The sequence below is a fragment of the Gossypium hirsutum genome, chromosome D11 (genome assembly GCF_007990345.1).
Source record: "Gossypium hirsutum isolate 1008001.06 chromosome D11, Gossypium_hirsutum_v2.1, whole genome shotgun sequence".
NCBI classification, from domain to species: Eukaryota; Viridiplantae; Streptophyta; class Magnoliopsida; order Malvales; family Malvaceae; genus Gossypium; species Gossypium hirsutum.
In genome coordinates, this window is record NC_053447.1 from 30,904,649 (window position 1) to 30,917,683 (window position 13,035).

General features: G+C 32.4%; 1 protein-coding gene across 1 annotated transcript; it reads left to right on the forward strand.

Moving 5' to 3' along the window:
* Positions 1–7,292: 7,292 nt before the first annotated feature.
* Positions 7,293–11,523, forward strand: LOC107891840 (probable beta-D-xylosidase 6). The gene is made up of 6 exons (XM_016816761.2): positions 7,293–8,340; positions 8,684–8,850; positions 8,937–9,034; positions 9,136–9,486; positions 9,774–10,190; positions 10,487–11,523. Exons 1-6 carry the CDS (start codon positions 7,588–7,590, stop codon positions 11,074–11,076), a joined length of 2,376 nt encoding a protein of 791 aa, XP_016672250.2. The 5' UTR covers positions 7,293–7,587; the 3' UTR covers positions 11,077–11,523.
* The last annotated feature ends 1,512 nt before the right edge of the window (positions 11,524–13,035 follow it).

Consider the following 13,035-nt stretch of genomic DNA (forward strand, 5'->3'; position numbering starts at 1 on the left):
GCAAATTTGCAGGAGTATAAAATATTTAATGTATTTGTATAAATTGAACATAAATTTAATTTAAGGAAGAGAATAAAAGTAAAAAATAAGAATCATGAAACTGAGCATATATAGAGAAGAAATGTAATATAATACCTGTTAGAGAATAACCAGATAAATAAAGATATCTCAACTGTGGTAGATTACCAATTTATTGTGGAATTACACCTAGACAACAAAAATAATTTATTAAACAAATATGTATATTTTATTTTACTTTTTAAAAATAAAATTTAAAGGTGAAGGCTTAATACTCTAAATTTTATAAGCAGCAAATGGATTTTGTAAATTAGACCAATTAATTTTTTTACATCCAGCACCAAAGACATATAATATATTTGGATACAATTATTTTCAAGTATGAGTACTTTTAACAGTAAATAATTTTGGATTTAGTTCTAAAAATACAATTTCACATCAAATATTGAATATACATTTGTAATTATAGTTTTTCTTTACTAAAATGCTTCTAATTTTCAAACAATGAACCATATTGTAAACATATTTCAACAAATCAGCAAACTTACCTAAATACGAGCAGTAAGGAATGCACCAAAAATTCCAAAAATAACGAATTAAAAGCAGTACTATAAATACGAGCAGTAAGAAATGCACCAAAAATTCCAAGCCATTCAACTGTTGACAAATGACCAAATCAGCAAACTTACCTAAATACACAATTTTCAGTTCTTCTTTCTTTAACAGTTGGGCAAATGCAGTGTTACTCATGGGGAACAAAACATGAACATAGAACAGTATAAATATTTTTTGGGGCCCTTCAAAAAGTAGAAGAACAAACTAGAAGAAAAAGAAGCTCGACAGGATCGGAACTTCTTCCCAAACCCTAGACATGCAAAAATTCCCAAATTCTCCAAATTCCCCAAATTCCCAACCAAATTGGTACAAGCTTCGTGACTGAACTAGGACCCTAAACCCCAAATTCCCAAATTACACTGAACCTAAACCCTAAATCAAGATACACTATTTCCGCAAAAAAAAAAGCTTACCTTTTAACCACAAATTCTACAGCTTTGATAGTATCCTCTCTTCGTTTCTGAAGATTTCTAAGTTCTCCTCTCCCTTTCTTCCTTCGTTTTTTCTCTATTGATTTTACCCCTTTTGTTTTTCCCCCAAATTTGTTTCTGGAATGTATTTCTGCCTACTGAGATATAGGGAAAATTATAAGTTAAAACATGGTACAGAAACGACGACGTTTCGACGAAAGTTTAAGAAACATTTGCGGCGTGTTTTGCAAAAACGCCACTAAAATTTAAAGTTAAAACAGAAACGGCGCCGTTTTATTAAGCTGTAATGCACATTTCTGGTGTTTTCTGAATAAACGCCACAAAAAATTAACAGAAACGGCACCGTTGAATTAATATAGAGAAAATGCTAAGTATAAAAGCGTGTACAGAGACGACGCCGTTTAGCAAAAATTTGAAGACACTTTCACAGCGTTTATTGAAAAACCGCCGCTATAGCTTGTGTATTTGCGGCGTTTCTTGACAAGCGCCACAAAGAATGAAGGTTCTAATCCGAAACAGCGCCGTTTTGCTTGGATTTAATGCACATTTCTGGCGCTTTCCTTTAAAGCGCCACTAAAAATTAATTTCCTTAAGTTAGACGTCGACGTTTAGCCAATATATCAAGTCACCTTTTCGGCGTTTCAAACACAAACGCCACAAAAAATTAACATAAACGGCGCCGTTTAGTTAATATAGAGAAAATGCTAATTTAAAAATCGTGGACAGAAACCGCGTCGTTTAGCAAAAATTTTAAGTCACTTTTGCGGCGTGTCTTGTACAAACGCCGCTATTGCTTAATTTTTAGCGGCGTTTTTAGTAAAATCACCGCTAATTGTTAAAGTTGTAATCGAAAACTGCGCCGTTTTATTAAGCTCCAATGCAGAGTTCTGATGTTTTTTTTTAAAACACCACAAAGTAATTATTTTACTTAAACCAAACGGTAACGTTTTAAATAATTAATTCTAAACTTTTTAAGTAATATTTATAAGAATTATATAAATTTATAAAGTTTAGGTTTTCTTGTCTTTTTTGTTTGTATTTTTATTCAATTTCTTATAATTTGGTCCTATATATATATATACCTCATATATATCCAAAATAATTAATTATACCTATATATATATCCACCCATATATATATCAATGCTTTTTTTAACTTATTTATTAATTCTATTTAAACTAATATTAATTAAATACATCAATTGGTTTAGATTAAATTTTTAAAATATATTTTAAAAATACTAATTACTCTAAACCTAAAACCCTGATCTGACCCCAAAATCCCTAAACCTTAAATCCCAAACCCTAAATCCATACAAGTGTCCACCAAGCATTGCTATCCCATTAACATATGTAAGTTTAAATACAATTAATTAATCTGATTCTTATTCTATAGCCAATTGATTTTTTTTGCTATTTCTCTAAGAATTATTGTTTTATCGTGCTTTAATGTGGTGTTTTATTAATTATTTCAGATTTGGTTGGTTAATAATTTTTATTTATGTTAAAAAATGTAAGAACATATTTAAAATATAAATTAAAAAAACTAAATAAGATCTAAACCCTAAGTCTCTAACTGTTAACTTCTAACCCCTAACCCTATAACCGTAACCCTAAATTCATACAAGTGTCCACCAAGCTTTGTTATTCCATTTACATATGTAAGATCTAAACCTAATACCCTAACCCGACCCGCCTAAATCCCTGGCTAAACCATAAATCCCTAACTCCTAACCTAAAACGTCTAACCCAGCTCTTGACCCCTAAACATTAAATCTGATCAACTCTTACATCATATATATACAGTACTCCTGATCAATTACAATAACCTTAAAATAGTAACCCGGCCCTAAATATGACCTAGCTAAAATCTTAAATTAATAATCATATATATATTATACTGAACAGAGCACTAAAAATACTGAACCGAGATGGGATAAGATGGGGATATCCTTCTGGATATAGCTTATATCGATTTTGAATAACCAATTCTTCACACAATTTTAAAGATCCAAATTAATATTATCTCTTTTACAATTATATAAGAAATTAATTAATATATAAATTAGAAAACACTAGTTAATCTAAATTGTAAACCATAAACCTTAAAATCATAAACCCTTAACACATAACCTTAAACCTTAAACCCCAACCTTTAAACCATAAACCATAGACCAAATACGATAAACTAAACATATATAATAACCTATATTATATAATGCATGGTTAAGACCAAAACTCTGCATTTTTGTTAATATATTTTGCGGCGCTTCTCAAAAAGCGCCGCAAAAATATGCTTTAGCGGCGTTCCCCCATAAGCGCCACTAAGTCTAATATACCTCATGAAAAAACTCTGCGTTTTGGTGAACATATTTTGCGGCGCTTTTTGCCAAGCGCCGCTAATACTATGATTTAGCTGCGTTTTTTGATATACGCCACTAATAACTGTATACATCAAGACAAAACGTTGCGTTTTGGTTACCAAATGTTGCGGCGCTTCTCTGAAAATGCCGCTAATAGTATGCCTTAGCGGCATGTTCCCTTTGCGCCACTAATTCTAGTATACCTCAAGACCAAACTCTACGTTTTGGTTAAGATATTTTGCGGCGCTTCCCACTAAACGCCGCTAATATTATGCTTTAGCGGCGTTTTCCCTTAAACGCCACTAACTGTAACATACACCAAGACCAAAACGGTGCACTTTGGTTAGGATAGTTTGCGGCGTTTTTCCATAAGCGCCATAAATTCTAACATACCTCTAGACCAAACTCTGCGTTTTGGTTAACATATGTTGCGGCGCTTTTGGTAAGCGCCGCTAATACTTCCTTTAGCAGCGAGTTTTCGTAAACGCCACTAACGTTAATATACAGTGAGATAAAACAATGCGTTTTCGTTAAGATTTTTGCGGCGCTTTCGGCAATGCGCCGCTAATACTTCCTTTAGCGGCGTTTTTCCATAAATGCCACTAATTCTAGTATACATCAAGACCAAAACGATGCGTTTTGATCTTCAGATCTTGCAGCGCGTGATGGTAAATGCCGCTAATGATGTTCTTTTACGGCGTTTTGCAAGAAGCGCCACTAATGCCTGATATTTAGCGGCGTTTTATTTTTTGCGCCGCTAATGAAAGATTATTAGCGGCGTTTGTCGTCAAAACGCCACAAAAGGTGCCGCTAAAAGCCTCATTTGGTGTAGTGTATGAATCCCTGACATGGACCGTAAAATGAACCTAGTAAACGCCAAAAAAAAAATGGAACATGTAGCAACATAACTAGTGAAGTTCAAATAGTTCACTACCAATGTACCAAATTTATATAAATATTTATATAGATATAAACAAGTGAAACTACATGGCAAGTCTTTCTATTATAGAAATCGAATCAAATTAATCTTAATACTATTAAAAAAATTCATGTAATTTTTTAAACAATAAATGTTAACTCTATTACAATTTAATTTTTTTTAAATAATATATGGGTTTTGCTACAATGTCCAACATGGAGGAAGTACAAAGGAGGTATTGGTGATTGCTATGGAGGCCGATTTACCTAGTCAAGGCAGAGAGCTGAAGATTATGGAGAATGAACGTGAAGAGAGTGCTAAGGTTGGGACTTGGAAGGTATGTTGACAGAATATAGACTTGGTCTTCTTCCAAAGTCGATAATTTCTTCATTGTTCCTAGAAGTATTTATAAGTGAAGGTACCGTGCAAGATTACGTTAATGTGTTGGACTAGCCATTTAGCCATCATTACGGAGCGTGTGGGGGGATGTCTTCGATGGGATGAGGATGTCTGTAACAAGACAGATCCTATCATTCATTCTGACTTGATGGGATAAAACAGTTGAACCCACGTGATGTTTGGTGACTAACAACTTCATGTTATCAATGAAAATTCGACCATCCGTTGCCTGGGTGGTCATCTCGAAAGGGTAAGCTTACAAGCGACCTCTCAGCTCGCTAGTGGCAAGCTTACTGCTCAAGTATCTTTTTAACTTGCCACATATCCTAACGTGAGTGGGAGTATAACAATGAACTAAATTAATGTATTTAATAAAAAAAGCTAATTTAATTTAGATACTATAAACAACAGGTATACAAATATGATATAAGGATTGTTTACCTGCTTTGTTAACTGGAAAATGCTTTTTATGAATGGATACTTGTTGCTATATAATATATGCTTTCCTTATTGCTATTATACTTAAGGTAAGTACTAGAATGAAAATGATATATTATGGGCTGGCTAATGAATTGATTCCTTTTGAAATAACTGAGGGAATCAAAAGATAAGCTCTTTAATTGTTGCATTTATATATTTCTGAAAGACTAAACAGATTTTTTTTTTTTAGAACTAAAGTGAAATTTTAGTGTATATTAATTTATAAATTTTTTTATTTATAAAAGGATTGAATTAAAACGTTTTCATTTTGAGGGGTCAAATTACAATTTCACTATATATTAATTTATAGTTTATCTATTTATAGGAGGACTAAAATGGAAAAACTCATTTTTGGCATATCTGATCCTATAAGTTTATTTTTAAGTCTGGATCTGGTTGAATAGTAAGTTAAATTAATTATAAAGGTTGTTTTCCAAAAATAATACGTTGGAGACACCTGCGATATGGCTTCTTTATTTTCCAATTGTTATTAGGATATCAATTTTATTTTACTGTTTTGTGCTTTTAGTGCTAAAAGAATTCAACGCTGGATACACATAAAACTTGAAAAAGATTAAAAGAAGAAGAAGAAGAAGAGATTTCCCAGATCCAATTGATGTAAACTAAATAAAGAAAACCTCATCCATTCGGTTCCTGAAACAGTTAAATAATGTATAAACGATTCTATCAAAGCGGAAGGCCCTCTAAGTAACCGTTATTGATAACAACCTTAACTTATAATATTACCAACGATTCCAGTTTCGTCTTATAAAATTAATTTCCAAGGTTATTGAAGAGGAAGAATTGAAAAATGAAAAGAATAAAGAATAATATATTCGAAAATGAATAATTTTAAACTACCATACATTTCTCTTTTATTTTCTCTCCATAATTGATTTTTATGCATCACGATGGAAGTATTATCCATCCTATTTTCTTTCCTCTTAATTTTTTCCTACTAAACACATTTAAAATTTATTTTTTTCCACTTTTTTCATTCAATCCTCTCATTCTAGACATGTTCATGGGTTGAGCTATCTGTCTCGATCTAGAGGTCCACTTGAAATTCGGGCAAAAATATCAAGCCCAAAAATAGGTTTGGGTAAAAAAAATTAACCCGTTTAAAATATGGGTCAGGATTGGGCTTGAACATTCAAAGCCTGAGCCTGACCTGTTTTAAGTTTATAATACTTTATATTGTGTTATTTTTATATACTATGTAATTTAAAACACATTAAAACAACAAACCTATACTAAATATATAATACTACTCTAATGTAAACATTAAAAAAATGGTAAGATGACTATATAAAAAATTTCAATAAATAAAAAATGTATAAAATTATTAAATATTAAATATAAAATTATTAAATATTAAAATAAAACAATATATTTTTAAAAAAATTAAAAAATGATATGGGCGAGCCTAAAATAGGCTTAAGTTAATCTTTTGTAAATATGAACGGATTTAGACAAAATTTTAAGCTTAAATTTCAGGTCAGACCAAGCTTAAACAAATATAAAATATATTAAAATCATGTTTAGACCCAACCCATGAACACCTCTATCTCATTTTTTTATTTTTTTACTCAACCAAACACACCTTAAATGAATTTGAAACTCTTCCAAGTTCAGTTATCATACTTTTCAAACTGAATTAGAAAAATCAGAATATGCTGCAGTAAACTTTTTTGTACTTTTGAAAATTCAGTATTTTAAAAAGTTAGAAGTTAAACATTCTTACTTTTTTTTTTTAAATTTAAAATTTTAATTCAATAAGTATTCAGATTTATATTTTTTTTTGTTAAACTTTATCAATTTAGTATATTTAATATTTATCACAGTATATACACATTATAGGAAAGCGGTCTAATCAGTATCTTAAGTCGGTAAAATTTGGCAAAACGTATTAATGGTATTAATGATTAGACGAAAATTTTAAATAAGGAAAAGTAGTACTTCTAAATTTAACTTTTCTAATCGGGCTGGCTGAAATTTGTATGTAGATTTCAAAACCCATGTTTGAAGGAGGTTTATAAACTTGATTGGTGCTATGAAATAGTGGGCTTTCAAGGCTCAATTAGCTTAATATGATTTTGGGTTCATAGGTTAACAGAAGTTCATCTTCACCAAAGGATTAATCCGGGGTTTAACTTGGGAATGCTTCTTATATAGGAAATAAATCTAAACAATTGCAAGTTGGATTCTCTTAAATAAATGCATAATCTAATAATTTCATCATTTCCTATTCAATCTTTCTCCAAATCTATCTGATAATGGCTTCAATTCCTAATCATGGTCTGCTTAAACCTACCGATCAGTAATAAGGTGACTACCAAAGCGGCACCCTCCATCATCTCATCATGTCTCTGCAACTAAAATCCCTGTTCTTCATCTTACAACTTTTAGCTTTACTGATTTCAATCTCATCATCAGACCCAAACCCACAATTCCCATGCCAGCCTCCCCACTTTAACTCTTACCCCTTCTGCAACACTTCCCTGTCTATCACAGACAGAGCTCAATCTCTCATTTCTCTGCTCACCCTTGAAGAAAAGATCCATCAACTCTCCAACAATGCTTCAGGGATCCCAAGACTTGGAATTCCTCCTTACGAATGGTGGTCAGAGTCACTTCATGGGGTTGCCAGTAATGGCCCTGGAGTTAACTTTAATGGTTATGTTAAAGCAGCAACCAGTTTCCCCCAGGTTCTTGTCACTGCTGCTTCTTTCAATAGAACCCTTTGGTTCAAGATTGGGTTGGCCATAGGTATTGAGGCTAAAGCCATGTATAATGTTGGACAAGCTGGTTTGACTTTTTGGGCACCAAATATTAATATTTTTAGGGATCCCAGATGGGGAAGAGGGCAGGAGACTCCTGGCGAGGATCCCATGGTTGTTTCAGCTTATGCTATCCAATTTGTAAAGGGCTTCCAGGGTGGGTCCTGGAGGGGTAGTGGAGAACTCATAGATAGGTTTGAGAGAAAGAGGGCACTTGGAGGATATAATGATGATGAGAGTGGTGATAGACTTATGAATTCTGCTTGTTGCAAGCATTTCATTGCTTATGACTTGGAGAAGTGGAAGAATTTCAGCCGATACTCCTTCAATGCCGTGGTAAAGTCTTCCTTTTTACATATTGTCCTTGTGGTGTTTTCATGTTTCTGACCACATTTCACATTTGAATCGTCTTTTTCTTCAGTGTGTAACTCTGTATTAGGCCATTTCAGTTCATTTTTTTATCTGTGTAAATAAGTTTCTTATTCATGCATATTTAGTGCTGATAAGAAATTTTGCAGTCCGACTGTTTGTCAATTTAAATCAAATTTGGCATTTTTTAAATTAATTTATATATTTATTTATGGTTCTAAACCAATAGTTTGGTGTGACTTGTGGTAAGCCTCCTTTTGAAGTCAATTAGGAAGTCTGCTAACAAATACATGCTTTATCTGTATTGAAGGTCACAAAGCAAGATATGGAGGATACATATGAACCACCATTTCGTAGTTGTATCCAACAAGGAAAGGCAAGTTGCTTGATGTGTTCCTACAATGCAGTTAATGGGGTGCCAGCTTGTGCGCAAGGAGATCTTTTACAAAAAGCTCGAAATGAATGGGGTTTCAAAGGGTAAAAAAACTTAGGAGTTGCTTATACATTGATGGATGCAAATTTTGAAATTCAACTTTGATTGGTTTTTCTGTGGCATAAATCAGATACATCACCTCAGATTGTGATGCTGTGGCAACAGTTCAAGAATACCAGAATTACACAAGCAAAGCCGATGATGCTGTTGCTCTAGTTCTTAAAGCAGGTTTTTTTAATCATATCTTTTACATCTAAATTGATTAAGGACTTCTCACTAGATCTGCCATGCAAATGTTCATTTTTAAAGATTAAGATGGTTGTCTGTAGGAATGGATATTAACTGTGGATCATATCTCGTTCGACATACTCGGATTACAATTGAGGAAGGGAAGTTGCAAGACAAAGACATCGATAGAGCTCTTCTGAACCTTTTCTCGGTCCAACTCCGTCTTGGGCTGTTTGATGGAGACCCCAGAAAGGGGCAGTTTGGAGAGTTGGGACCTCAAAACATTTGTACCATAGAGCACAAGATGCTGGCACTTGAAGCAGCAAGGCAGGGAATTGTTCTTCTGAAGAATGAGAAGAAGTTCCTGCCTCTGGATAGAAATGTTGTTTCTTCCATAGCTATCATTGGTCCAATGGCTAACAACATAAGTAATATGGGTGGTGGCTACACTGGTATGGTTCTTGCAATAATGTGTAATTGTTGGGGGTTTATAAATTATATCAGCTTGCATAGTCTTCTTCTACACGAAGCATCCTAATATGGCAAGTTACCCAAGACAGCTTTGGGCCTTACCATGTTTGTCTTGTAATATCTGTATTGAGTCATATTGAATGTGAACCACCCAGATGCTGACTGAAGTTTTGCTAACCTCAATCTGTCACTGGGTTTCTTCATTTTGTAGAAATTGCCTGATATTGAATTTGTATAATATGCTTGTTTGCTATTCTTCATATGACAGGTTTTCCATGTGACCCAAAGAGCTTTTATGAGGGACTGCTAGGCTATGTAGAGAAGGCATCTTATGCATCTGGTTGCTCAGATGTGCCTTGTGATTCTGATGCTGGGTTTAATGATGCAATTCTTACTGCAAAGAAAGCTGATTTTGTGGTTGTAGTTGCTGGGCTGGATTTGTCCCAAGAAACTGAAGATCATGACCGAGCTAGTCTCCTCTTGCCTGGTAAACAGATGGCCTTAGTGTCTTCTGTTGCTGCAGTAAGTAAAAGACCGATAATTCTTGTTCTTACTGGTGGAGGACCCCTTGATGTATCGTTCGCTGAAGGAGACCAGAATATTGCAAGTATTCTCTGGGTTGGATACCCTGGGGAAGCTGGTGGAAAGGCACTTGCAGAGGTCATCTTTGGTGATTTTAATCCAGGTTGGTAGCTACAAAACTATCATATATTAGCAGGCATCTAAACACTGCATGAAATTTGAAGTTCATTACTTATGGCTTTTGGTTGCACAAATCGAGCATCTAGATATACCAGTTGCCATGTGAGCTATGTCTTCATGAAAGAACTAATAATCAAAGCCATTTCAAATGCTACAAAAAGGTTAATTAATCTAATTGTGACACCAACTGGCTTTTTTTTCTCTGTAGCATTCAACACTTGATCTCTATGCTTGCTTAGTTTCTATGATTTAACATGATGTTTGGACATTTGAATACAGGTGGAAGACTTCCAATGACTTGGTATCCTGAATCATTTACAAAGATTGCAATGAATGATATGAACATGCGTGCCAACCCTTTTCGAGGTTATCCTGGGAGAACTTACCGGTTTTATACCGGAAATAGAGTGTATGGCTTTGGCCAAGGCTTAAGCTATACCAAATTCACCTACAAACTCTTGTCAGCTCCAAGAACATTAAGTTTATCGGGGTCTTTTACAGGCAGTTTGACTGAGAAGATACTGCACCAGGGAGAACTTGATTATATACATGTCGATGAGCTGACATCATGTGATTCATTGAGCTTCTATGTGCATATTTCTGTAGCAAATGTCGGAGATAGGGACGGAAGCCATGTTGTCATGTTGTTCTCTAGAGCACCAAAAATTTTCGAGGGAACTCCAGAGAAGCAATTAATCGCATTTGATCGTGTACATACTAGTTCATACGGATCAACAGAAACAAGCATTATAGTAATTCCTTGTGACCACCTTAGCATTGTGGACAAACATGGAAAAAGGATATTGCCCCTTGGTGAACATCTTCTAACACTGGGAGATTTGGAGCACTCAGTGTCAATTGTAACTTAGTAAAGCTGTCAAGAAACCGAGCATGATGATTTTTTTTATTTAATAACAATCTGCAAATTGGTTAAGACAAGATGATGTTTTGTATTGCAATTATACCACAATTTCTTGGGCTTTACAGGAATAAATTACAGAGACAGAGTTCGACTAAAGTTTTGGCAGATGGAGGTGCATGATGCTGAACAATACGAAGATCAAGAAGTAGGTAAGATAAATAAATCCACTTCGTCGAGTTGATTAAAAAAAGAAAAGCAGGGCGATTGGCGTGACAAGCATGACTGAAATGCATGGTAGGTGACATTATAAAAAGTAAAGATGCTTGTTTTGCTAATGCTGTGTGATTCACTTCATCATCATCCCATGTAAAATTTTAGAAGCATTTTGGATAGCTGGTTCTCACGTTTGAACATTCTTTTCATCTGCTCATGCAATAAAACAATAGATTGTGCACGCAGTTTATTATCTTATGCTTCCGCTCATTTCATTTTATTTTGCTATATTAGTATCTTCTTCCTTGGTTAGATATTTTGATAAAAGCTTTTTCATAATTTGTTTACAGCCAAATTTCACACATGTAAAAGAAAGTGATCTCACAGGAGAATTGGAATTAGACAAAAAAAAGCTTTACATTCACCAATTAACATTTCTCAACACTACAAAATGCTTACGAGATGTATTTTTTTATGCATTATTCATTACTCAATTAAAATATCAATAACATTATAACCACGGTTTAATTACCATTTAAATTCTCAAATATTAAGAATTGAAAATTCACATTGGCCACGTAAACCCTCAAAACATTAGCCTACCAAATTGTAATATTCTGTATTGATAAAAATTAAAAGTCAATACTAAAATATTTATTTTCTATATAAGTTGGTATAAATTAATTAATGAACTAATATATTATTCATTTCATATATAAATAAAATAATTAATTCAGTTATTCATGGCTAAATCTAATGTATTTATCAATAAATATTACTTAATTGATTCAAAAAAATTAATTATATAAATTTATCATTTACATAAGTAATTAATTATATGAGTTATTAAACAAATCCTTGAACATTTATTTTCACATAATATTTGTACAATTAAATGCTAAAAATGTGTTATAATTAATTAATCCTTAAAATTGAAAAATATATATGTTCAGTTTTCAAATTTTCATAATTAGTACATGTATATAATATTATATAAAAGAAGGTACAAGAGTATATATATGAAAATTGAGTTTTGAGATGATTTTTTGAGTGTTTTAAAATATTTCCTTAATGACTAACCTATAATTGTGGACCTATTATTAACTTAATTTAATTACATTATATAATATTTTAATTTAATTTAATTATCATATTATATGCCTGATTATTAATAATATTATATAATAATTTAATTAAATTTATTTAAGAATCAAATATAAATATAACATTTATTTTTTATCGAATTCAGTGGATAAGAAATAAAGGGGTTATTATATATAAGATATAATATAATATAATATAATATAATATATAATAACATAGAACTTTGGAATAATTTTAGTAACAATTAGTTCTAAACCAATTTTAAGATACTTGTCACCTATTACATGTTAATACATTAGCATGATTTGATTTCGTAATCAAATTATTAGTGAAACATTATAAAAATTAAATAGATTTATAAAAATAATTAAGTGAATTTTAATTAATACATACAATTGGCCTGTGCATCGCACGAGTATGCAAACTAGTATAAATCTATATTTATGTTAATAATTCAATATTAACTCTTTATGTTATGCCAATGAGTCCTTGGCATAGTTGGCAAAAAGTTGAGGTCCTCATATTTAAATATTCAAAGTTGAATTTTATCATGCACAAATGCCATATGTAAGTTCTCTTTCACATTATTATGAGTTTAACTCAACTTTAGTTTGAATATTTGGTTTTTAGTTTTTTATGCTTTATATTA

Excerpts from the sequence above, each read along its gene's own strand:
- LOC107891840 (XM_016816761.2), top strand. The coding sequence starts at position 7,588 with ATGTCTCTGCAACTAAAATCCCTGTTCTTCATCTTACAACTTTTAGCT. Across the intron at positions 8,851-8,936 it reads AATGAATGGGGTTTCAAAGG|ATACATCACCTCAGATTGTG; the intron begins GTAAAAAAACTT and ends GGCATAAATCAG. Across the intron at positions 10,191-10,486 it reads CTTTGGTGATTTTAATCCAG|GTGGAAGACTTCCAATGACT; the intron begins GTTGGTAGCTAC and ends ATTTGAATACAG.